Source organism: Cricetulus griseus (assembly GCF_003668045.3).
Source record: "Cricetulus griseus strain 17A/GY chromosome 1 unlocalized genomic scaffold, alternate assembly CriGri-PICRH-1.0 chr1_0, whole genome shotgun sequence".
NCBI lineage: Eukaryota > Metazoa > Chordata > Mammalia > Rodentia > Cricetidae > Cricetulus > Cricetulus griseus.
Genome location: NW_023276806.1, coordinates 48229674 through 48253563, shown reverse-complemented (window position 1 = coordinate 48253563; position 23890 = coordinate 48229674). Strand labels below are relative to the sequence as shown.

Here is a 23890-nt window from a genome sequence, read left to right as displayed (position 1 = left end):
GCTAATCAGAAGGCAGAAGAATCTATTGAGACCATGAGTTTGAGACTAGCCTGGGAAACATAGTAGGACTGACTAAGTTCTCCCCAAATTATTAATCTATTGATAAAAGTAGACTCAAAACCAAAAAATTTCTCAGAAATGAGAAAATGTGTAGAAGACAATATTTATTATCTTGAGTTAGGCAATGATTTTCTTTTTAAAAAACGTGTGTGTGTGTGTGTGTGTGTGTGTGTATTATTCTCAAAAGCTAGTAAGGGGACACCTGAGGGCTGGTGAGATGGCTCAGCAGTTGGAAGTGCTTGCTGCTAGGCAGATAGCCAGAGTGTGATCTCTAGAACCCATGTAAGGGTGAAAGAAGAAAACCAACTCCACAGTTGCTTTCTGATCTCCACACATAGGGTATGGTAAGCATAGGGTCCAGTTTGATTTCTTTTGGGGAGGTGGGGTTTTGAGACAGGGTTTCTCTGTGTAACAGTCCTGGATGTCGCAGAACTCACTTTGTAGATCAGACTGACTTGGAACTCACAGAGAAACACCTGCTTCTGCCTCTGCCTCCTGAGTGCTTTTTTTTTGGGGCGGGGAGCAGGATTTCTCTGTGTAGCCTTGGGTGTCATGGAACTCACTCTGTAGACCAGGCTAGCTTTGAACTCACTCAGTAGATCAGGCTGGCTTTGAAGTCACAGAGATCTGCCTGCTTCTGCCTCCCTATTACTGGGATTAAAGACCTGCGCCACCACCACTTGGTTCAACCTGCTTTCTTATACTGTCCATGACCACCTGCCCATCAATGGCTCTGCCCAAAGTGGGCTGGGCCCTCCCACATCAATAATTAATCAAGAAAATATCCCATAGACTTGCTTACAGGCAAATCTCAGCTAATGTTTCCTAGTTGACAAAAAAAAAAACCCAACCATCACACATACCTATAACGAGAACGAATACCTATAACGAGAACGAAGACGATCGTAGTCCGTAAGGTTAAGATATCTTTATTCAGATAAACACCAGCCAAACGCAAGCCAGAGCGTGCCCAGAGGCAGCAAGCCAGGGAGGCCAGAGAGAAGGGGCTCTCCACATGTCTGCGGCTCCTTAAGAATTCCCTCAGGTGTGATCCAGGACCTCCCCTGACCACGCCCTCATGGGCATGGCCAGGCACACCTGTAGGGGCTCCTAGGAGGCGGGGCTACAGTGTCTCCCTACACATACCCACATATAACATCATATATATGTATATATTATAAGTAAATAATTTAAATAAAAAAATGGTGATGTATGTAATGACATACACCTGTAATTCCAGACAGGAAGATCATGAAATCAAACCAGTTTGGGCCACACAACAACACTATGTCTCACATAAATCAAGAGCTGCACATTCCTGTCATCCTAGTATTGAGGAGTTAGAGGCAGGGAGATTGCCCATTCAAGGCCGGCCTGAAGTACGCAATGAATTCCAGATCAGCCTGGGCTATATAATGAAACCCTGGAAACAGGAACAAGGGCTGTGGTATAGCTCAGTGTTAGAGCATTTGCCTAGCTTGGTTAGAGCCCCAGCCCACCCAGGAAATTCTGGGCATCATTACTGATCAGATCAGCACAATGAAGTACAGTTGCATACTTCTTAGCTGTCTGAAATTAGAGAGATTAAGCTGTGGAGGTTGCTCAATAGAAGAGGTGTGACTGGAGGCCCTGGGTTTGATCTCCAGCACCAACACGTACTCACAAAGCAAAATTAATAATAAGACTATACCTAGTGTAGCGCAGCCAGCAATCTTGTTGTAGTGGTACTCTGTCCTCTAGGCATGACATGGCTGCCTCCATCTTGCCATCAGAGCAGCTGTGAATACTTGCCTGGAGAGACAGACTCAGGAGACTGAGCCCAGTGATGTTCCCTTGTCTTGGGGAGGGCGGGGTTCACAAGGCATGAGACTCTGCCTCTCTCTGAGAATACATGAGGAGTTCACGGTTGCTTGGTGGAGACTCTTGGTTGCATAGCTGCCATAAATTGCCTGTTTTCCTTTAAGTAGCCCTTAACCTATGCTTTTGCAAGCAACCCCAATTAAAGCCATTGCTTCATCAAGCTAGACTTGGGCCGAATTGTTTATTTACTCCACCTGGTGAATCATGTTTGTGGTGCTTATTCATCTCAGGAAAAGTTATTGCAACACTTACATTGATAGGCAGGGAAAACAATTTGACTGTTTCTTCTTTTTCTTTTTCTTTTCTTCTTTTTTTTTTTTTTTTTTTTGAGGTGGGAGTTTGATACAGGGTTTCTCTTTGTAGCTTTGGAGCTTGTCCTGGAACTCACTCTGTAGACCAGGCTGGCCTGGAACTCACAGAGATCCACCTGCCTTTGCCTCCTGAGTTTAAATGAGTGAGCCACCACCATCCAGTAGGCTGTAGCTTAAAAAGTTGAACAGAGCCGGGTGTTGGTGGCACACACCTTTAATCCCAGCACTTGGGAGGCAGAGGCAGGCGGATCTCTGTGAGTTCGAGGCCAGCCTGGTCTCCAGAGCAAGTGCCAGGATAGGCTCCAAAGCTACACAGAGAAACCCTGTCTCGGAAAAAAAAAAGTTGAACAGTATCCAGTATCAGATGGATGTGTTGGTTCATGCCAGTTATCTTAATACTCAGGAACCTGAGGCAGGAGGATTATGAATCTGAGGCCAACATAAACTACCTGTAGCATTTCACTCCTAGATGTTTACCCAAGAAAAAGGAGAGCATATCGTCACATAAAACATACATAAATATTCAGAATACTCTCATTTTATTTATCTTTAAAATGTTATGTTAACCTTTATTTTGTGTGTGCAGGTGTTTTGGCTGCATGTGTGTATATATGTGTGTGCAGTGATGGTAGAGGCCCAAAGAGGTCAACAAATCCCCTGGAACTGGAGTTGCAGAAAATTTTGAGCTGCCATGTTGGGAATCAAGCCCAGGTTCTTTAGGAGAGCAGCCGGTGCTCTTAACCACTGAGCCATCTCTCCAGTCGTTTTTTTTTTTTTTTCAGTAATTTTTAAGCTATAAGAAAATAAAATGCTCACCAGCCAAGATGAATTACAAATACATGGAATATTTCAGTAAGAAAAGAATAAGGGGCTAGCGAGATAGCCAACACTCACATGGCAGTTCACACCAGTTCCAAGGGCTCCAACGCTCTCTTCTGGCCTCCAAAGGTGACAGCTATGGACATGGTACACAGACATAGATGCAGGGGAACAGTCACACACATTCAATAAAGTAAATGATGAGATCAATTGCTGTGGTGCACATCTGTAATCCCAGCACTCAAGAGGTGCAGGCAGGAGGCTGGTAGGATGGTTCAGTGGGTAAAGGCTGTGTAAACCTAGAGACCTGAAATGTCTACACACACACACACACACACACACACCAACTACTACTAATAAACATAAATAAAATAAAACAAGTGCAGTCAAGAGGATTATGTATGAATGCAAGGCTATCCTCAGCTACATGGTTAGTTGGAGGCCAGCTGGGTCAACATGGTACCCTTACTTAAAAAGAAGAAGAAAGTACAACTGAATGAAGGAAGCCAGGGAAAAGAAACACACAGAGAGAGAGAAACTTGGAGGAGAAGAAAGAAAGGAGAAGAATGTAGCTGGCTGGCTTTACACACTTACATAAACTTTTTTTAAAAATGCAAACTATTTTAAAAATGGTAAGCAAATTAATGGTTGCCTAGAAACAGGAAGGGTAGGAAGAAGGAAGGACAAATTAGAGGAGACAGCTCAAGGATGGAGGGTTCGCTCATCATCTGAAAGGTACTGATGGTTTGTGGGTTATGCACACATGTCAAACATTGTTTATGTTTCAAGGATAACTTTCAAATAAAAACTCACTGCACCAGTTACTTTTCCTGTTGCTATGACTAAACACAAACACATCACCACCACCAACAAAATGGACTAAAGCAACTTAAGGGAGAAAGCGCTTATTCTGGCTCACAGTTTAAGGGTACAGTCTATTACAGTGGAGACATCCTGGAATAGTGCTGTGCACAATTAGGGTAGGACTTCCTGTCTACCCTAAATGAAATGAATTTGGAAAACCCCTTAGGTATCAGAAAGTTTGTGTTCCACATGATGCTATATCAGGTCAAGTTGACAGTATTAATTATCACAGTCACTTATACCTAAATAAAATCACTTTGGGGCTAGCAGGATGCCTTAGTAGGGTACAGGCTTTCCTCAAGCCTGAGGACCTGAGTTAAATCTCTGAATCTACATAGTAGAAGGACTGATGCCTCCAAGGACTGATGTCCTCTGTCCTCCACATGCACACACCGTGGGGTTCACACACACACACACACACACACACACACACACACACACACACACACGCACGCACTTTTAAAAAGACATCTAAAAAGATCAGTCTACCCAGGCATGGTGGTATACTCTATACTCCCAGATCAGCTTTGGCTACATAGTGAATTTAAGGTCAACCTGGGCCATATGAGACCAGTCTCAAGGCAAAGCCAGACTAACTGCACATCCCAAGTTCCTGCTGCTCACCCTTCCGTGAACTGACTACTACAAATCTAGTTTCAACTGTGTGTTCAATAAATGCACGTGGAGGAACTACTCCACACCAAGAACTATTCTAGATACCAGGCTACAAACCTAAGGGATTGGCAGCCCTGCTCTCATTGAGCACAAACTTTAGTAGAGGAAGACCAAAATAAACAGCTATAGTGATAAAATATGCCCAGTGTTGCTAACATTAAAAGGAAAAATAGACCGAGTAACAGGCTAGCACTGAAGGATATAGTGCTAGTTTATACAAATTTAGGAAGGACTCTAGGAGGACAAGGCCTTGGTCAGGATAATGTGGGCACTCACTGCCCAGTGACAGGGAGTATCAGTAGCTATGAGCTTTGGCAGTCTTTCTCTGACCTGCTGCTGATTGGTGGAGATTTCCTTATTCAAAGTCACACCACACACCCCTCAACACATGCAGTAACAGATGGATGAAGGATTAACAGTGCCCCTTGCCTGAATCCAGAACAGCTCTGGTGAGGGGTTCTGGGTAACACAATCATGGCATCCACTATGGCTGGGAGTATTGCAAGAGATGCAACCTAAGTGCAGGTATGTCCAGAATTCTAGAGGTGGGAAGCTCAAACCCTGGGAGTGATGGTCAAAAGGCCACTCTGCATCCATCCTTGGTTCAAGGCCCATTTGCTTTACCTGTCTGGAATACAGCCTTAGGATATACATTGCATCTTGAAGGATTAAACCCTATTTTCCCATTGTATTCTCTGTCCAGATGTACTTTTCCTGCCTCTTTGACAGGTTATGACTGATTTGATATTTAATGATATAGACACCAGTCACCATTATTGTCTTCAGTCATTTTGTATAGGCTCAGAGTAGGGCTAGAGCTGTATTTAATTTGCATCTGGGTTTCACTAAGCAACTAGGAAGAGGCAAGATAGAAAAGACATCATTGAGAAGTCAAAGATGTTTAGCAGGAGGTGGTTTATGCTATCAGCAGTGAAGAGTAAGGTAGGTAAACAAGGAAGTGAGTCTTGTCATGAAGGCTGAGGTGGGTTACCATGGAGACTAAAAAGCTGGCAGGGCAATAGACTGGAGGACCCAGGGAATCAAATAATTGCTAGATGCGGTATTAGAGAAAATAAGTAGGAAATACAGAAGTTGGTGGTCAGCCAAGTGAGTCAACACGACAGAGATAACATCACACACCAGTGTTTATTGCAGCTTGTTTCATAAGAGCTAAGTTGTGGGTCCAACCTGGGTGTCAAAAACCTGAGGGATGGATAAAGAAAGCATGTACAATGGGATTTTTTTCAGCCATAAAGAAAAGTGAAGTTACGGGTTTTGCAGGCTATGGATCAGTTGGATGTAACAATAAGTGATAAAGCTCATCTCAGACAGATATCCCATGTTTTTCCCTCACTTGTGATTCCTCCATTTTGTATAGAAAAATCAATGCTATGTGTATATTTCATGTGAAAGAAGAAGTAAAACTGTCTAGTGGAAGAAAGGAGACCACAGGAGATGGGAGGGTCGAGAAGCAAGGGCTTGTGAGCCAGGAGGAGGAAGAGCAACACACGATACACATTTGTTTGAAGCTTCCAAAAGGAAGTTGTTGGTTAGAGGATTGGATATCCAAAAGGGAGTGGTGGGACAGTTTCAGCTCCTGATAACACAGATCTGTGTTGGCACTGCAGTGCAACTGAGATTAGGGGGCATGGAGGATGCCATTAGAGATCAGGGGGTCAAAAAAAGTTGAGCAGCAGCCTCAATATTGGAAAGGTAGTTGGATAGATATTAAAATCACTACTAGTGATAGCAGCAGGATGGGGTGTAATTCAATGACAGACTGCTTGCACCACAAAAACCAACAGGCAAATAAATTAACACATGAAGAATTATGTGGGGGATATGGTAGTGTATGCCTGAAATCCTGGCATTTGGAAGGTAGAGAATCACCTCCAAGTTCAGGGGCTAGCCTAGTCTACATAGTGAGTTCTAGGACAATTAGGGCTATACTGCAAGATCCTATTCAAAAAAAAAAAAAAAAAAAAAAAAAAAAAAAAAAAAAAACAGAAAGCCAAAGGCAGGCAGATATTGTGGTTCAGACCTGGATCTCTGCAATGAGAAGGCAGACACAAGATCTTGAGTTTTGGATAGCCTGGGCTAGCCATCATCTTTCATAAAAGACCTATGGCAGGAACAGGGAAGAAGAGGCGTGGAGTCATATGCCAGTCAGCTATTACTTTGATAAAGTTTCTGATATGACAAACTTTAAAAGTGGAAAGGTTTATTTTGGCTAGTGTTTATAGAGGATTGAGTTCATTGTCTCTGCCACATTGCCTTTGGGTGGGCCTCTAGAGACAGAACGTTATGGTAGACAGGGCATGTGGAGTTAAGCCACTCACACCTCAGGGCAGACAAAGAGCAAAGAGACACACAGGAAGAGATGGAAGTCCTGATGTTACATTTACGGGCACACCCTTGATGACTTAACATCCATCTAAAGTTTCATCACTTCTCTGTAGATCACAATTTGGGGACAAAAACCCAGGGTTCTCTGGGAGGTTATTCAAGATCTAAATGATATGCTGGACGTGGTGGCACACAGCTGTAATTCCAGTTCTTGGGAAGTGGATTTAGTAGGATCATGAGTTCAGAGCCAGCCTCACCTACATAGCAAGTTTTAGGCCAGCCTGGGCTATATGAGACCCTGTCTCAAAAATCAAAACAAGACAAATAGAAAAGATCCAAGCAACAGCAAGACATCTGTTGAAATTTATAAGCACTGTTTAAACCTTAGGGGACTATTCCTGAGGTCAATGAATGATAAGAATAACTGAGGAACAATAGTTTTAAAGGAAGTAAGGCAGGAGGTTAAGGACAGGATGAAACAATGACTTAGAGAACAGTGATGTTAAAGAAATGAGTTATGGAAGATAATTATGACATTAGCAACTATTTCTGGCTGTCAACTTCTGAGTTGTCAACATAGGTGATAAATATTACCACTGAGAGGCAATGGGATATATAAATTGTTTTTATGAACATACTATATAGCTTTGAATTACTAAAATTACCAGTTGTTTGAATCCTATTTTCAGAAATGGGATTCTGCAAAGTAGAAAGTATATAAATTTAGATAGTAAGGGAACAAGGTCAGCTACAAGAAGGAGTCTTTTGTGTAGGGGACAGTAAGCCATGCCTGCTAGAAGCTGACTACAGGTGTGTCTGACCATGCCTGTCAGGGCGTGGTCAAGGTGAGGTCAGGATGACTTGTAATAGGTTTTTTAAGGGGCTGCAAGGCACATGGGGGCCCCTTCTCTCTGGCCTGCCTGCCTTGCTGCCCCTGGCACGCTTTGGCTTGCGTTTGGCTGGTGTTTATCTGAATAAAGATATCTTAACCTTACAGACTACAGATCGTCTTGTAATACTTTTGGGCTGGGGATGTGGCTCAGTTAATGAAGTGCTTGTCTCAAATGTTCAATTCCAAGCACTGCATAAAGCCTGGAGTGGGGGAGAGGTCAGAAGATAAAGGAATGAAGATCAGAAACTCAAGATCATCTTTAACTATTTACTGAGTTCAAGGCCAGATTGAGCTACAAGGATCTTGTTTCAGACAACAACAAAACCAACAATAACAGTAGCACAACAACATCAAAAATGAGCCTATTATTAGTGAGCAATAAGGTAACACTAGGAACATTGAAAGTAACTAGTTGAAGATTTAACTCAGTGGTGGAGTGCACCACCAACACCCGGAGATAGTCAGCTTTTTTAAGGGAATGATACCTGGCAAATTGATCATGGTCTATCGAATCCATATAAATGAGCAGCACAAATTGGAATTGATAAGATTATTTAAAAGAAAAAAAAGGAGCAGGTGGTGGTGGCCCACACCTTTAATCCCCAGACTCCTGAGGCAGAGGCAGTAAGATCTTGAATTGAGTCCAGTCTGGTCTACAGAGTTCCAGGACACAGAGAAACCCTGTTAAGAAAAAACAAAAAAGAAAAATGTGAAGCTGGGTTAAGGAGAGAGAGACGAGATCTGGAGTTAGGGCAAATCTGATAAAAACCACATTGCATGAAATTCTCAAAGAATGAAATTTTTAATGGAAAAACTGTGTTTTGTTACTGGGTGTACATCTCTAGATGACAGATGTATGGTCAGAAGTTTCTGATAACAAATGGAAGAGCATCCAAAAAAAAGATGTGGCGATTTCATTCCATGGAGTCTGTCATCCCTAGGTGAGGTCCTCTTGATCCGAGATAGCATTTCATCCACCACATCCAAGCTTTGGACCACAGAATTAGTCAAATGCCAGTCTCTTCTGAGACTTCCATCCCATTGGCTATCTTTTGGTCCTATAATTTCATGCAGGAAGGGAGACACTGAAAACACTTTCCAGGAGAACGAGAAGGTGAAGTGGAGGGAGTAGAAGAGAGGAAGGGAGAGAAGGCGGGCAAGAGAAGATGCAGCTAATCTTGCAGTCTGGACTCCACCTGATAGCCTGTGTAGAAGCAGAGGCAAAATTTGAAATAGCCATTGTTGGATTGTAGGGGATACATGAGAATTGTTTAGGAGAGCTGGATGTGGTGGTGCACAACTTTAATCCCAGCTATCTGGAGGTAGAGGCCGGGGGATCTTTGTGAGTTCAAGGCCAGCCTATTTTTGTTTTGTTTTGTTTTTTTGTTTTGTTTTTCGAGACAGGGTTTCTCTGTGTAGCCTTGGAGCCTATCCTGGCACTCCCTCTGGAGACCAGGCTGGCCTCGAACTTACAGAGATCCACCTGCCTCTGCCTCCCGAGTGCTGGGATTAAAGGTGTGTGCCACCAACACCCAACAAGGCCAGCCTGTTTTACTTATCAAGACAACATAGAAAGACTCTATTTAAAAAAATAAAAGACTCAGTAGCCAGGTGTGGTACTGGAGGCAGAGGCAGGTGGATCTCTTTGAGTTCAAAACTAGCTTCATTGATCTATGTGGCCAGGGCTACACAGTAAGACCCTGTCTCAAAAACAAGAAACAAACAAAACTAAAAACTCAAGTGGACAAAATTGAAATATTTGAGGACTGGGGATATAGCTCAGTAACAGAGCATCTGCTTAGACTACACAAGGACTTGGGTCTGCTCCCCAGGATGCACATACACAAACTCTTCAGGGATGAAATATGAAACAGGCTCCATTGCTCAGGAAACAGTAAGAAATACAAACATATTTTTCAGTGGTCCCCAAGTTACACTCTTGCCTTCCACCAATACTCTTCTTCCTTCGGGCAGAGTTTCTACCAAGGAAAAGGAACTGCAACTAAAACAGTTTTGGTTGGTTGGTCAAATCAAGGAAGTGACATCTGACTGGTGCTGAGGCTAGGTAGAATTTCAAAGTAAGGATATGCTAGGCAGTACCTCCCAAACAAGGTTCCATGCTGATAACAGTAAAAGAAACCAGCGATGGCTCCTGGTTCTAAGGGAGAGAAACTCAGACTTTCCTAAGGAAAGCAAAGAAATTACAAGAATATCCATTGCCCAAACTCAAACAAAACAAAATAAAAACCAGACAGCCTGCAGAGCCAGCAGGAAACAAGGCAAATTCAAGGTCCAGTGACTTAAGTTACCCAGATTTCTTTCACATGCCCATCCTTCAGTGTGTGAGTCTGGCCCAGTCTTCTAAGGTCTACTCTGGTTTTGTCATTGTTGAGGATCCCACCCAGGGCTTTGCACATGCCAGGCCAGCACTCTTCACTGAGGGACACCTGCCACACCTTACCTTGTTCTTAGTCAAAACACTTGTAGAGAGCCATTCTGATTCACTTTGGTAATTATTAGCTAACTTCCTCTGCTCAGCCCTTCCTTTTGTATCAGAGGTCACAAGCAGTGTGAAGAGGTGGCATCAGTATGGCCAGCATCATCACATACACTCTGGATCCAGCCAGGACACAGAAAACACACAACTTCAACAGGGAAGGTTTGAATGCAAAAAACGATTAATCAATAAGAAGAGAATTTATTTAAGGATAAAGAGATCTACAAAATAGAGAAATGATGTATATAGGGAAAATGCTACCTTTAGGGTGAGGCCGAGATCCCAAGGAAGGAAAACAAAATTGGTACCCATGCAAGATTGTGAAGCACCTTTGCCAAGGATTTAGCTGTGGCCGTTTGCCAAGATGCTGAAAGCTGGAGCAGGAAAACTGAGGTGTCAAAGTAGCTAGGCCACAGGGTCCTAGTGCTGAGAAGAGGAGGTGGACACAAGCTCCTATCCCTAACCAAGAAGCTATCTCCAACCAACAACCGTTTGCAAAGGAAAAATTAGTTTTCTTCCTCGGAGTCTCACTGGGTCTAGAAGCCACACTTACAGGAAGACCTTGTGCCTGCAGCTGGCCAACATACAAACTCAGTGCAGTTTTTAATCTTGTCTCACATTGCTTTGTTAGTGTATTTTTTTAAAATCTTACTGGTCTTTTGCTTCTATGACTTCCAATTCTGTGTTTTTATGTTTTGTTCCTCCTGTGTGCTTGTGTTTTTTTTCTTTTTTTTTTTTTTTCTTTTTGTTTTTCGAGACAGGGTTTCTCTGTGGCTTTGGAGGCTGTCCTGGAACTCGCTCTTGTAGACCAGGCTAGTCTTGAACTCATAAGAGAAACACCTGCCTCTGCCTCCAGAGTACTGGGATTAAAGGTGTGTGCCACCATGGGCCCTAATTTTTTTCTTGACTGAGAAAGAAGGCATGGAGTTGGATGGGTGGGAAGAATCTGGAAGATGAGGGGGAAACCAGGATCAGAATATATTATACTAACCTTCAATCTAAAAACCATGAATATTACAAAATGTAAGACTTTGATGTTTTAGGAACAAAGAAACTTGATCCTTTATGATGTATTAAAGCATCACATTGGATTGCCCCCCCCCCCAAAAAGTTAAGCCACCCTCCACTGGAGTACTGCTAAAATTCACAGGGAAGTCTATTGGAGCAAGGCTTGCTGGGGTTTCTATGGAATTGTTGGGAACTCTGCTCACTTCCTTGAGTTGCCACTACAATTTGATGGCAGAGTGCCACTGGTGTCCAAAAACTAAGCTCCTACACAGTGCAGTTAAATAGGAACCAGGTCCTCACTTCTACAGCATCCTTCCAGCATTCTGATGAGAAGTGGGAGAGCAACGTGTGGAACGGCCAGCTCCAGGTCACAAAGCAGGGCTGGGAACGGCAGATTTGGGGCCAATGCAGAAAACGGGATATACACAAACCAGCAGTGGGTCCCACACAGCTTAACAAGACTTGGCATCAAAGGGGATTTGGGTGGCTGGATAAGAGTGTTTGGGGAGGATGTTCAGAATAGTAAGGCTGCATGCCTTGTAGGTAACGCTGGGTATCTAGGACACCGGTGATGCCAAAGTTTTTAAGAAGGGATGAGGACAGGTCTTCTCTTTCATTTGTTTAACATGTATTGTTTGGGATGTTAGGGGTGACCATCAAGAAGAGGCTAGAAATGGCTCAGCGGCTGAGTGCAGTGTTCTAGAGTCTTAACTCAAGCTTCAGGGGGAATCCGGCCTTTCTGGTCTCCAAGGACACCTGCACATACCCATACACGCATCATAATTGAAAGAAAAAAAAATCGGTGGGCTATACTTGAAAATCTAAACTGTTTCCTTAGGAATTTTAATCAAGACTGTGGCAGATGTTTAACTTGAACAAGCCTAACTGGAAATATCACTCACTCAGTACCTTAAATTTCACTTGTGTTCTGCATTACAGAGTACCAGGAGGCATTCCGAGTAAACTAGATCTTTAGTTAGCTATAACACAACTGCTGGTTGTATTATTCTGTTCCTTATAGTAAACAATTGTTAAGACAGTGATCCTTAAGGGAAAATTCACTTCATTATTATCTGAAAATTTCCTTTTTCATTATAGGAAAAAGAAGTTAGAGATAGATATTTGAAAATCCTATAGGATCTTATGGGAATGACAAGACACTTTAAAAGGGAGCCAATGACGTTTGTCTTCTCTTCAATTGCTACAGTTAAGAGGTTCCGCAGTCAAAGCTGAGGATGCAGCACCAATGGAACTTTGGCTTAGTGTGTGCAGGCACTGGGTTTGATCCTCAGCATGGGGTGGGGGACCAAGAACACCATAAAGCAACATAGAGCCTCTATCATAAGGATTATTGAGCAGTATAAATACTAATAATTTGATACTAAAATTTAAGATCAAGAATATACTAGGTCATCTACAGGACCTAACACAGATACAAAACAAAGAACAAATGAAGACTTCTAAGCTTACAAAAAAAATATGAAGGGTGCTTATTAAGCTATTTTTTTTCTTTGCTTTTTCAAGACACAGAACTGTGTAGCCCTAGCTGTCCTGACACTTGGACTACAGATCAGGATGGCCTCAAACTGAGCAATCTGTCTACCTTTGCTTCCCAGTGCTGGGATTAAAGGCGTGCTCCCCCTCCAACTGCCCCAGTCAATGGAAGCCGCTCCTCAGGTTAAACACGCATACATGTAACTGGTATTAGATGTTCTCACACCTACCACAGGCATCCTTTGAAAATTTGATGAGACTCGACTGTCCCCATCACAGCAAAATTACAATTCATGTGGTAGGAGGACAACTTGAGGGTTCTGAAGATCACTCAGGTTGTCAGGCCTGGCAGCATCTACAAACTATCTTGCTGACCGTTTTATTTCTAGTTTTAACACTATTTTTTTTTTTGCTAAATTTCAAACACGAGCATTTCCTGCCCCACTGAATGCATTTGGGAGGTAGCTTCTGAGTGCTCTTCAATTGGCCAATATGGTCAGTGAGTTAAGAAAATCCCTAACAGGTCATTATGCTGAAATCAACATTCTCTTTGACCCTCTATTTTTTGTTCTAAAAATCAGGCCTTAAAAATTTTCAAAACTTTAAATGGCATTAATACAATGTCAACAATCACCTTTGGTGTGAATAGCACAAAAAGGCCCCTGACACATAAAAATAATACTGCCCCCATGAACCCTGCCATTAAGAACTTCTATTAAGCATCAACACAGCACATGCAATTCCAAACTACAGGATTAATGTGTACAGGGGCCCATGTGCACACCACCAGATGAAGAAGTCGGAGATCTCTCCTTCCATCCCAGGATAAACTCATGCCTGGCTTGGTGGCAAGCACCTTCACAGGCTGAGCAACGCACTGTTTTATAAGTCGCTTCTGCTCAAGATATCCTCTACGCAAAAATGCAGACATTTCACCAGTTTCCACAATATTTTTTCTTAAATGTTAACAAATGGGGGGGAAGCCAACACCCAGGATAAAGGATTTAATCCAGTATTTATTCCATACTCATGATGGTTTTCTGAAATCAGAATACAAGTCATAAGAACAATCTATCAAATAATTTGCTGATAGTCTTAAATAACGCAGCTCTGCATTACTGTTAATACTTCTGTCCTAGATTAAGTTTAAAAACTCAAACAGCAGTCTTCATTATCAATAAAAAAAGTTGAATTTTTAAAAAAGGATACTTTATCAAGCTGTTTCATAATTTAAGTATTCTCCATTTATAAAAATGCTTTGGAAGCTTGAGGCTTGAATGCTTTTCTGCCCATGTGCCCCACCCTCTCCCAATCATGTGTTAGTATCGGGCTGCTGCAATGCCAAGCTTTACACATTTTCTTTAATATAGTATTTTCAAAATCTGAGAAAGAATTCAAGGGGAGAAAAAGCACATGTCAATGTAGTTTTTGTTTTTTTGTTTTTTTTTTTTTTTTTAAAAGAAAGCAAGTGAATTAATTTTAGGCATACTAACAGTGTCCCTTTGAGGTAGAATGCTAAAAGGACCTTTGATCAAATCACAGCCTAATTTAACCTCTCATAAATTCTCTCCAATATTAACTGTGGAGAATATTAAGTATAACATATTAACAAGAGCTTCCAAGGTAATATACAGTGGACAAGAATGTTAACCCTACAACTGTTGCCTTCATGTATATTGAAAGCACGTAATTCTCCTAAAACAAACATCCAAGATCCATTCCCAAAGTCTTTAGCATTCTATTATGAAAAGCACAGCCATGCTAACTTCAGTACACAACCATAATCCCACGCCTACAAAACAAAAATAGAATTAGTGGCAGTTTATTGCCTTATACAAATTTAACCAACATGGCAACCATGCCAAAGGAATTAAAACATTTTCAGGACATATGTACAGACTGTACATTTTAGAAACAAACAAAAATGCAAGAACAATCTGTGCATTATGTGTCAACTCAAGGGGGTGGAAACATCAATGCAATAAATGGGATTACAAAGGCACTTCCCTACACAAAAGAAAGAAAACACAGCCTACAGGGAGCTCAAAGAGTGCGGAACTACTGCACAATCTCAACTTGAGGGGGAAAAAAAAGCAGAATTTAATCAACATTTATAGGATTCAATGTGATCCAATTTTACAAAATCTTCACATAGTCTCATCTTTGTTTTTATGTTCTTTTTCTTGGCTCTCTGGCTCTACACTCTGGCTTCTCTGATGATCCTGTCTGTCTGACTGGTCCTTGCCATCCCCATGATCTCTCTTGTGGGAGCGGTCTTGGCTTCTGCTGCGCTTTCTAGACTTCTCTTTGCTAGGGCTGTGTTCTCGTTTCCTCAATTTTTCAACACTGCCAGTTCTTCCTTGACTGCCACTTCTACTTCTTTTGTTTGACTTTTCTTTGCTTTCATTTTTATGTTTGCTTGACTTGTCTTTGCTCCTGCTCCTGCTCCGCTTCCCTGCATTTTTGCTTCTGCTTCTACTTCTGTGTTTCCTTTCTCTGCTTCTACTTCTGCTGTGTTTTTTCTTGAATTCTTTTTTGTCGTCTCTGTGTCGCCTATCCTCCTTGTCTTCTTTGTGCTTTTTTTCCTCTCCCTCACCTCTACTTCGCTGCTCCTTGGACCGCTCTCTTGATCTCTCCCTGTCCCTTTCTCGATCACTGCCTCTTTCTTTATCATAATCTCTATCTCGTCTTCGACCCCTCTCGTTCTCTTTCTCTCTTTCCCGATCCCTGTCTCTTCTATCCCCTTTCCTATCACGACTTCGACTGCGACTTCTGTGCCTTTCCCTACTCCGGCTGTGCCTGCGTTCTAAACCCCGATCGATACTTCGGGATCTTCGCCTTTCCTTCTCTCTCTCTTTGGCTTCCCGCTCTAGTCGCTGTCGTTCTTTCTCTCTTTCTAATTCTCTGTCGAAACTAGAAGATCCATGGCCCTCCCGGTGATGACTTCTACTTCCCGATCTTCTTGGAGACCTCCGTGGACTCAGTGACCTCCTTGGAGATCTAAGAAAAGGGGAGAGGAAGAAACTGGAATAAAGCAAAACACTGGAAGGGCCGGAATACTTACAGTTCAGGAGAACACTTGCCTGGCACACTCTTGGGCCATTGGGACTAATATTAAATAACAAACACTCCCTTACAACTCAGCACACACAAACTAACCAAATAGACTCTGAACTGTTCTCATTATAAAAAACAAAACCGTTTTTTGAAAGGGAATAACAAAAAACAAGCATATCACTCCCCAAGAATCAACTTTGCACAGGCCCATTTTAAAAATGGTAGCTGCCACATTACCTGGACCGCCTTCGCTCAACATGTCTGTCTATTTCCTCAACTCCTTCCTTGCCATCTTTCTTCATTTTCCTAGGCCGAGTTTTAATCTGCTGATCAATATTCTTCTGAACTGGAACTGGAATTCTTGGAAACAAAGTAGAAAACCACTCCAGTTTTGTGAGAAAGGAGCGAAGCATCTCTCCAATGGTCATTACACAGCCTCCGCCAGCTTTCACATCTAGGTCCTATGAAACATAAAAAATACCCTACTGGTTAAAAAAAATAAACCAGCTATCTCAACATATACGTGAACACTAAAAAAAAATTTTTTTAAACCATCTTTGGAATCAAGTATCAAAAACTAACAGAAAAATTTCAATTTTGGCATCCTAATCTGGTAATGAATGAAGAATATTTGGGCTAATTGTATACATGCAGGTGAGAACAAACCCTGCAGCCTCTTGGGCATAAAGGGAACTGACTTACTCATTAATGAAAAATCCCCTTACATTGTTAAACTATGTGGAACAAGTGATTTAAATGTGTATTCCACATACCTACATTGAGGGTACATTTGTACACATACCTAGCACTGAAACCTAGCTACGTAGGAACTACTTTCAGATAATTCCTGTCTAAAAGTTATCTTTTAACAGCTGCCATACAAAATGAAGCCCTGCTAAAACTGGAAGCAATAGCAAACCAACTGCCATGAAGCAGTGAGGTTTCTAAAGTTATGTACAAAATAAATAAATGAACAAATAATTGGAAACGCATAATCCATGATGACCATTGTCTCTGAAAAGGGTCATTACCGCATGAAGGCCTTCTTGCTATGCCCTCTCACAGCTCAGGACATGTTAGTCAGCTATTGTCAGTCCCAAACCTATAGTGCAAGCACACAAGGAAAGTGAGATTTGTTATCTAAACAGGAAAACAAGAGCTAAAGGTAAAACTGCTTGCACTCACACACATTTAAGTGTTCAGATATACAGTATTTCCAAATATAATCGCTGCAGATATCTAAAGAAGAAAACATATGTTAGCTCAAATAGAGGACCTCAGGCTTGTAAATACAATAAACAGATAAATCAGAAGCATTCAGAAACCTAATACAACAATTTAAAAAAAGTGACATGCCTTTTTAATCTTAAAAAAAAAAAAAATCCCATGTAAATAGGAGAAAAGTTTAACAATTATGATTTTCACTCCACTTTCTGGATTTTTTGAATTAAATAAACAGCTTGGCACACAGACCAAAAACAGGAAAGGAAAATACCAACCACCGCCCGGCTTGATAGGCATGCCTATAACCCAGGTATTAGGGAGTGAGGCAGTATCAGTAGCAGTAGAAGCCTTCCTTTCTCAGACAGTCTTGAGGTTAACCTAGGTTAGACCTTGTCTCAAGAAAGCTTTCCCGCCTCCATGTTTATATTAGCGAGTTTTTTTTTTTTCCTTTAAGGTGGGTATCTAACAAAATGAAATTTTCATTAGAAGCATGAACTCAACAACAAAATCCTTTTAAGACAAGGTCTCACTATATAACCCTGGGTGGCCTGGAATTTACTATGCAGACCAGGCTGGTCTGAACTCAGCCATCTACCTGCTTCTGCCTACTAAGTGCTGGGATTAAAGGTGTGCCACACTCAGCATCAAACAAATTTTTGTTTGAACTTACAGAAGCAGCTGTTTACTATATAAACTCTGAAACACAAATAGTGATAAAAAGTAGATATACCGATAACATAGCTCACAGTTGAGTGTATATGTTGATAAGTGCTACTCTAGTCTTTAATATGTAAGTAAATTAATACAGGTATTGATTTTAATCTGACTCTAACCACCGATTATTGTGTCCCAGGGCTTGAGACACTGACCAGATTAGACTAAAAAAAAGGAGGCAGAGGCAGGCGGATTTCTGTGAGTTCGAGGCCAGCCTGGTCTACAGAGCAAGTGCCAGGATAGGCTCCAAAGCCACAGTGAAACCCTATCTTGAAAAAATGAAACAAAACAAAAAAACAAAAACCTAAAGTGTTAATTTAAGGAAACGTGTTTTTTTTTGGGGGTGGGGGCGCAGCATTAGGGACAAAGCCCAGGTCATGCACATGTGAGTATGAGGTAAGTTTCTTTTTTTGTTTTTTGTTTTTTTTTTCGAGACAGGGTTTCTCTGTGGCTTTGGAGGCTGTCCTGAAACTAGCTCTTGTAGACCATGCTGGTCTCGAACTCACACAGATCCGCCTGCCCCTGCCCCCCCTCCCCAGAGTGCTGGGATTAAAGGAGTGCGCCACCACCGCCCAGCGAGATGAATAAGTTTTAAAAAACGTAAGCACGTCTCTAAAAAAGTATGCTGTGTGGTATACTGAAACGAGAAAGCTAGAATTAGGCAGGCATAATGGTAAATGCCTGCTGTAATCCTAGCTACTCAGGAGGCTGAAGCAGGAAGAAAGATTACAGGTTTCAGGTTGTCCTGAGTAAGACTTGAGTATCTGGTTCAAAAAGAAAATGGAAAAGAATAATTATTTCCTCACCTTGGAAAAGTATAATTGTCAGGATATTTAAGCCAATCCCAACTCTTTGTAGGTCTGTACTTGTAAGCCAGTGAATATTGCCAAAAAAACAACAAAAACCCCCAAAGTTCCAGGAGATTTAAAATGCCTGCAGTTACAGCAGTGCATGCCTTCTACCACATCCTAGAAAGTCACTATCAGCCGTCGAGGTTAGGAGCAACACCATACAGTGTAATTCGGAAGAAAAAAGGTTATTATTCAAGTTATTAAAACATACTCTTAAAACATTTAAATAACTTAAAATTTAACCTAACAGGAAAACTCATCAAATCTTAGCAAAATAGTAATTCCAAAAGTAGAACTGAAATAAATTTACAAAAATTCTGAAGACATTAAACTCAAGAGCTGAGTAACCCGAAGAAAGCTGATTCCCCTTGCTGACATACCTCCTCATCATCAAGGAAGGGCTCAAACCAGTCCCACAGGTCTGTAGGGGGTTGTGTATACCTAAGACAAAGAAAAATCCATTAGTTTAAGGGAATTAAAATATATCTTTATTTAAAATGTAAATAAATGCCTTCGTACCTTATATACATAAATCCAAGGGCTCTGATATATGTAGAGTCTGTATGTGTTATGAGACCCATCACTTGCTTTCTCGTTAACTTCAGGGTAAATAATTTGTATAACAGGCAAAAAGCTGTAGAAACAATGCCTCCTGTTCCAACACCTCGAACCTTTAAAGGAAAACAGAGTTAATAAAACAAACAAACAAAAAAAAACCAGATACTTAATACCTACTGATTGGTGCTGTTTTTAGGTATCAATAACCATGATCTAGAATAAAAAATAGGGCATAAAAAACATTTCTCCTAACCTATTTCAATGGAGACCTGAATTTTGCATTTTTGAAAAAATTGTAAGATCTGCCAATCAATTGTCATTTAGCTTTCCTATAAACTTAGCAGACAGAAAAACTGGAAAAAAAATGCACGTACTTCTACTTACCCCTCCGCACATCCCCGTCTGGCCAGCAGTTTTCCTGCTTCCTTTCTCCCATGGCTCAACATGTGTGACCTGAAAGTAAAAAAGAGAAAGACAACAAACATTCGTACTCTAAATCTTTCAGTCTGTGTAAAGTAAGCTTAGTTCCTAAGAGCAACTCTCCCAAGTTTTCATACCACTTAGTGCATCATCCACACCACCCTGTACTCACACTAAGTATATAAACCATCTTTGGGAAAACTGCTCATATAGAATACTGACAAAATTGTGAGATTTAACAAACCCCTGGCACCATGTTTTCAAATCAGACAGCTCATCAAACTAGCTTTATAGACAGGTCACATCTATGTGGAGGCCAGGAAATTTCTACAACTCCTTACATTTGTAAAAATTATTTGGCACTATTTTATCTTTTATGTAATTAAAAAAAGTTCTCACTCCAAGGAAAGAAATTTTAAGATCCCTTCTTTCTGGTACAGTTTTATGGTGAATTTAAATCCACACTACAAATTAAAGTGAAGTTTCCTAGATCTTCTCATGTTGCTCAGTGGCAGCTTGTTTAAGGCCTGAGGTGTGTGTGTGTGTGGGTGGGTGGTGTTCGAGATGGGGTCTCACTCGGTAGCCTAGGCAGGCCTGGATCATCTCACTACTTAGATCAGGCTGGCTTAGAACTTCAGAGATCCTCCTGCCTCTGCCTTTCAAGTGTTCGAATTACTATCACACTTAGCTTGGGACTTTTTACCTCTAGTTTTTCATCTGGATCAAGTTCATTCCTAATTAAGATTAAAATCACAAAGTCACAAGATCATTCAGCCTGATTCTGCAAACCCAGAGTTTAAACTGTCAAAAGCTAAGTGTGAAGTCATTCACATATTCCAAATATAATCAGAGATACAGTACCAGCCTTGCTCAAGGAAGAAACACCTTAAGAAAACAGCTTTACCTAACAAATAGCAAAAAGCTAACACTAAAAGAGACAAGCCAAAAATATTAGATTTCTTTATTTCTGAAATATTTCTGCCCATACACACTAACACTTCATTTCAGTGGCTTTACACACACAAAAAACCCAAAAACAATCAAAAGACCCTTCATTTAAATTGAAGCATGCAGGAAAAAAAACAAACCCTACATCAAATGGAAGCTGTTTGCTCAGCTCCTGCAGTTCTTTACTGTTCCCAGCAAATAGTTTTAAGTCATGCCCCACATAGCCCCCAGTGCTGGGGCTGAACCTAGGGCCTTGTCCCTGTTGAGTAAGTGCACTACCGGTATGAACTGAACCACAGCCTGTTTAATGTTTAATTCCTTAAAGGGTACCCAAAGGAGTGGATACAATGCAAAATTGGCAGCCTATAAGTTTCATGATAATTTATTTGATCCACAGAAATTCATAGCAAGTTTAGGTTATGATTTATGATTCTTAATTATGTGTATGTGTGGGTCTGATCCTCTGGAACTGGGGACACAGGAAGTCGTGACCTGCCCAATATGAACTGAACTTAGGTCCTCTGCAAAAGCATTATATGCTCTTAATCCATGGGGCATCTCTCCAACTTCAACCTGAGACTTTAGTTTTAAAATGAATTTAAACTTACTCTCTGGTGGAAAAAGTGGTTTCAAAATACAACATTTGAAATTAATTAACTTGAAATATTAGCCTATATTTTAAAAACAACCTGTCACAAAAGTGCAGGGACCCAATTTTTCAAAGTTAACTGTATAAACTTACTACTCATCGAGTACTATATCCACATTGAAAAGTCCTTACCTTTTAAAAGCTAGTTTTAAAAACATCTACTCCATAGTATCAGTTACACTTACTTAACAAGCTTTTGTAAAAGAAAACCAAGAGTACTTGTGTACTCCATATATCCAAAGTTAAAGATTTTTCTATAAAAAAAACTAGTATCTCAAAAATCTCTCATTAACCTAAACATGTAACTGGGAGAAAAGCAGGTAAAACAAATAGAGAATTTCTTTTTGTTAACATCTCCACAAGTATATTTAGATGACAAAAATATCTTAACTCGGTCTGTCTCAAGTTTCCACGTGTCAAGACAAGAAAAATTAGATGTATTTTATTTTACATGCTCTAGCGAAAATGCTTAAAAGACATTACGACTATTAATACTCATTAAAATATGAATTAGCTTCGGAGGCCTGGAAGGAATTTTTTTTTAAATACCTAATTTGCAAGGAAGTGGAGAATCTAGTTAGTGAGACCAAAATCAATGGCCCAAAAAACAAACAACAACAAAAAAAAACCTAATTAGCCATTCATTTAACCAGGGAAATGCATTTATGGCGATTGAGCATGATTAATAGTGCATACCTCTACCTGCGACCCTGGGCTGCTCCGAGCCTCGCTGCAAGACTGAGTCAATCCTGCTAACGAAACAAGAACTGAGACAAGAGTGCAGTGAGGAGGCGCCAGGTGAGCTCCCCAGCACAGCCAAGCCAGCACCGACCCTGCCGCAGAAGCCCAGGGCCTAGATAATTCCTATTATGCCCAACGCACAGGTGGCTGAGACCTCCGACTCCTGACTTCCTGCTGGGAAAATTTCCAGGCCTTCTGTACACCTCTTTGCACTGGCACACCACGCCACCCCTCGGCCCTCCCGCCCCTCCCGCCCCACTCACACTAACCAATTTCTGCCTGGCTTGGAGAGTTAACGAAGAAACACGAGGGGTCGACATTCAAGTTAATTACTTCAGAAATCCGCTGGCCCGAGGGGCAGCAGAAGCACCGAGTTAGTGCTTAGTCCGACACACAGGTAAAAAGGAGTCATTTCTAAAATGGTGAACTCGGACGGCTTCTGGTTATTACTTTCCTCCTCGCTCCCTTAGCCCTCTTGCCCAACAGCTCCCTGGGGATAGGCAGGAGGTTTTTTGGGGGGGGGGTAGGTTAAAGAGCGATTGTGGCGGGCTCGCCCGTCTCTTAAAAACACACACGCGCACACACACACACACTCACAACCTGAAAAGGAAAAAGAGGGCGGCCCTAGCCCGACCCGTCCGTCCCACACCAGCCACGAGCACGGCTGCTCCCTCCGCCAACTCTCCCCCTCCCCCAAATCCTCAGGTCTCGGGGGGGGGCGGGGGGCGCTTCCACCGGTTTCCGACACCCCGCTCTGGCGAAACTTACCCCCGAGCCGAGGCCTAGAGGATGCGTACCTTAAAGTAGATCTCGTCCACCACCTCGTGGTAGGTCTTGAGCTCGTAGAGCTGCACTTTGAAGTAGGGCGACGACAGGATGTTGGTGAGGATCATGGGGTTGAGGTTCATGGTCTTCTCGTTGCCCCACAGCGGCAGCACGTTGCCCTGCTTGCCCGAGGCCGCCGGCTTGGTGGCGCCGCCGCCGCCGCCGCCGCCGCATTGCTGCTGCTGCTGGGCCACGGCCGCTGCCGCCTGGTGCTGCGGTTGCGAGTTGCCGGTCAGCGCGGGGCTGTTGTTAGCCATGTTGCCGCGGCAGGAAGGAGGAGGGCGGGAGGAGGGGGCCAAGCTCGATCGCGCTCTTCGGGACAACGGTCCCGGACCTACTCCATGGAAGGCCGTCGGGGCAGGGAGCCCGCCGCGTTGTGCCCCAGCCGAGCGAGGGACTGGAACTGGGACGCCGACACACGGGCCCCGGGCCCAGGGCACACACCAAACGCAAGCGGCGACAACTCCAAGCGCAAGGCAGAGCGGGCAGCCGGGGAGTGCGATCTCTTCCGCCAACTGCCCCTGGGAACAAGATGGCGGGCCCAGCGGAAGTGACGCCGCACGCCCGGGCGTTCGAGCCAAGCCCGTGGCCAATCAGAGCCGCCCGTGTGGGCAGGCCATTCCTTTTCCTGGTTGCGCGAGGTCGCTGCGTGCTGGGTTGGCTGCGGTGGTTCGTGTGCCGGGGTTGGGTTACTCCTGGGAGTTTGGCCCTAGGGGAAGGCGGTTTAGACCCAATCGCTGTGTTTTAGAGTTTGTATCGGTGGTTTGATTTTTGATTTTCTTTTAATAGAGGCAGGAAGGGGTTGTCGTGACCCTTACGCACTTGGCGAATGCGTGACTCGTGACTCTTGACTCCTACGGAGCTTCCGAGGTCTCAAGAGTTAAATGTGTTAAGGTTCTCCTGAGAGGACTAGAGGCAGGGAATCCCACCTCTCCGTGTGACTCCCATAAGGAGTCCTCGAGCCTTTCTCAGAGATGTGTCCAACCGGAAGTCGTAGACTGCCTCGTTACTCACCTAAGGCTGGGATAGCATTTTAACTGGGCTGGGAGCGTTAAAGAAAGTACTCGCAGCTGGGCG

The 23890-nt window shown here is 42.5% G+C and overlaps 2 protein-coding genes across 2 annotated transcripts in view; both read right to left on the bottom strand.

Moving 5' to 3' along the window:
• Fndc7 (fibronectin type III domain containing 7) overlaps positions 1 to 2059 on the bottom strand; it is a 40977-nt gene extending 38918 nt beyond the window's left edge. Inside the window, exon 1 of the mRNA XM_035451718.1 lies at positions 1751 to 2059. The gene's annotated coding sequence lies outside the window, so the exon portion shown is untranslated. The remainder of the gene's footprint in view (positions 1 to 1750) is intronic.
• Positions 2060 to 13822: 11763 nt separating this feature from the next.
• On the bottom strand, positions 13823 to 23357 carry Prpf38b (pre-mRNA processing factor 38B). The gene is made up of 6 exons (XM_027395534.2): positions 22786 to 23357; positions 19615 to 19683; positions 19192 to 19343; positions 19053 to 19113; positions 16121 to 16344; positions 13823 to 15826 (listed from the first exon to the last, which is right to left on the bottom strand). Exons 1-6 carry the CDS (start codon positions 23068 to 23070, stop codon positions 14974 to 14976), a joined length of 1644 nt encoding a protein of 547 aa, XP_027251335.1. The 5' UTR covers positions 23071 to 23357; the 3' UTR covers positions 13823 to 14973.
• Between the last annotated feature and the right edge of the window lie 533 nt (positions 23358 to 23890).

What these genes read in the sequence shown, in the direction of transcription:
- Prpf38b (XM_027395534.2), bottom strand. Translation starts at nt 23,070, where the DNA reads ATGGCTAACAACAGCCCCGCGCTGACCGGCAACTCGCAACCGCAGCAC. An exon ending in TGGACGAGATCTACTTTAAG is followed by an intron (nt 19,684 to 22,785) that starts GTACGCATCCTC and finishes TTTTACTTTCAG; the next exon opens with GTCACACATGTTGAGCCATG. An exon ending in AGACGGGGATGTGCGGAGGG is followed by an intron (nt 19,344 to 19,614) that starts GTAAGTAGAAGT and finishes TTTCCTTTAAAG; the next exon opens with GTTCGAGGTGTTGGAACAGG.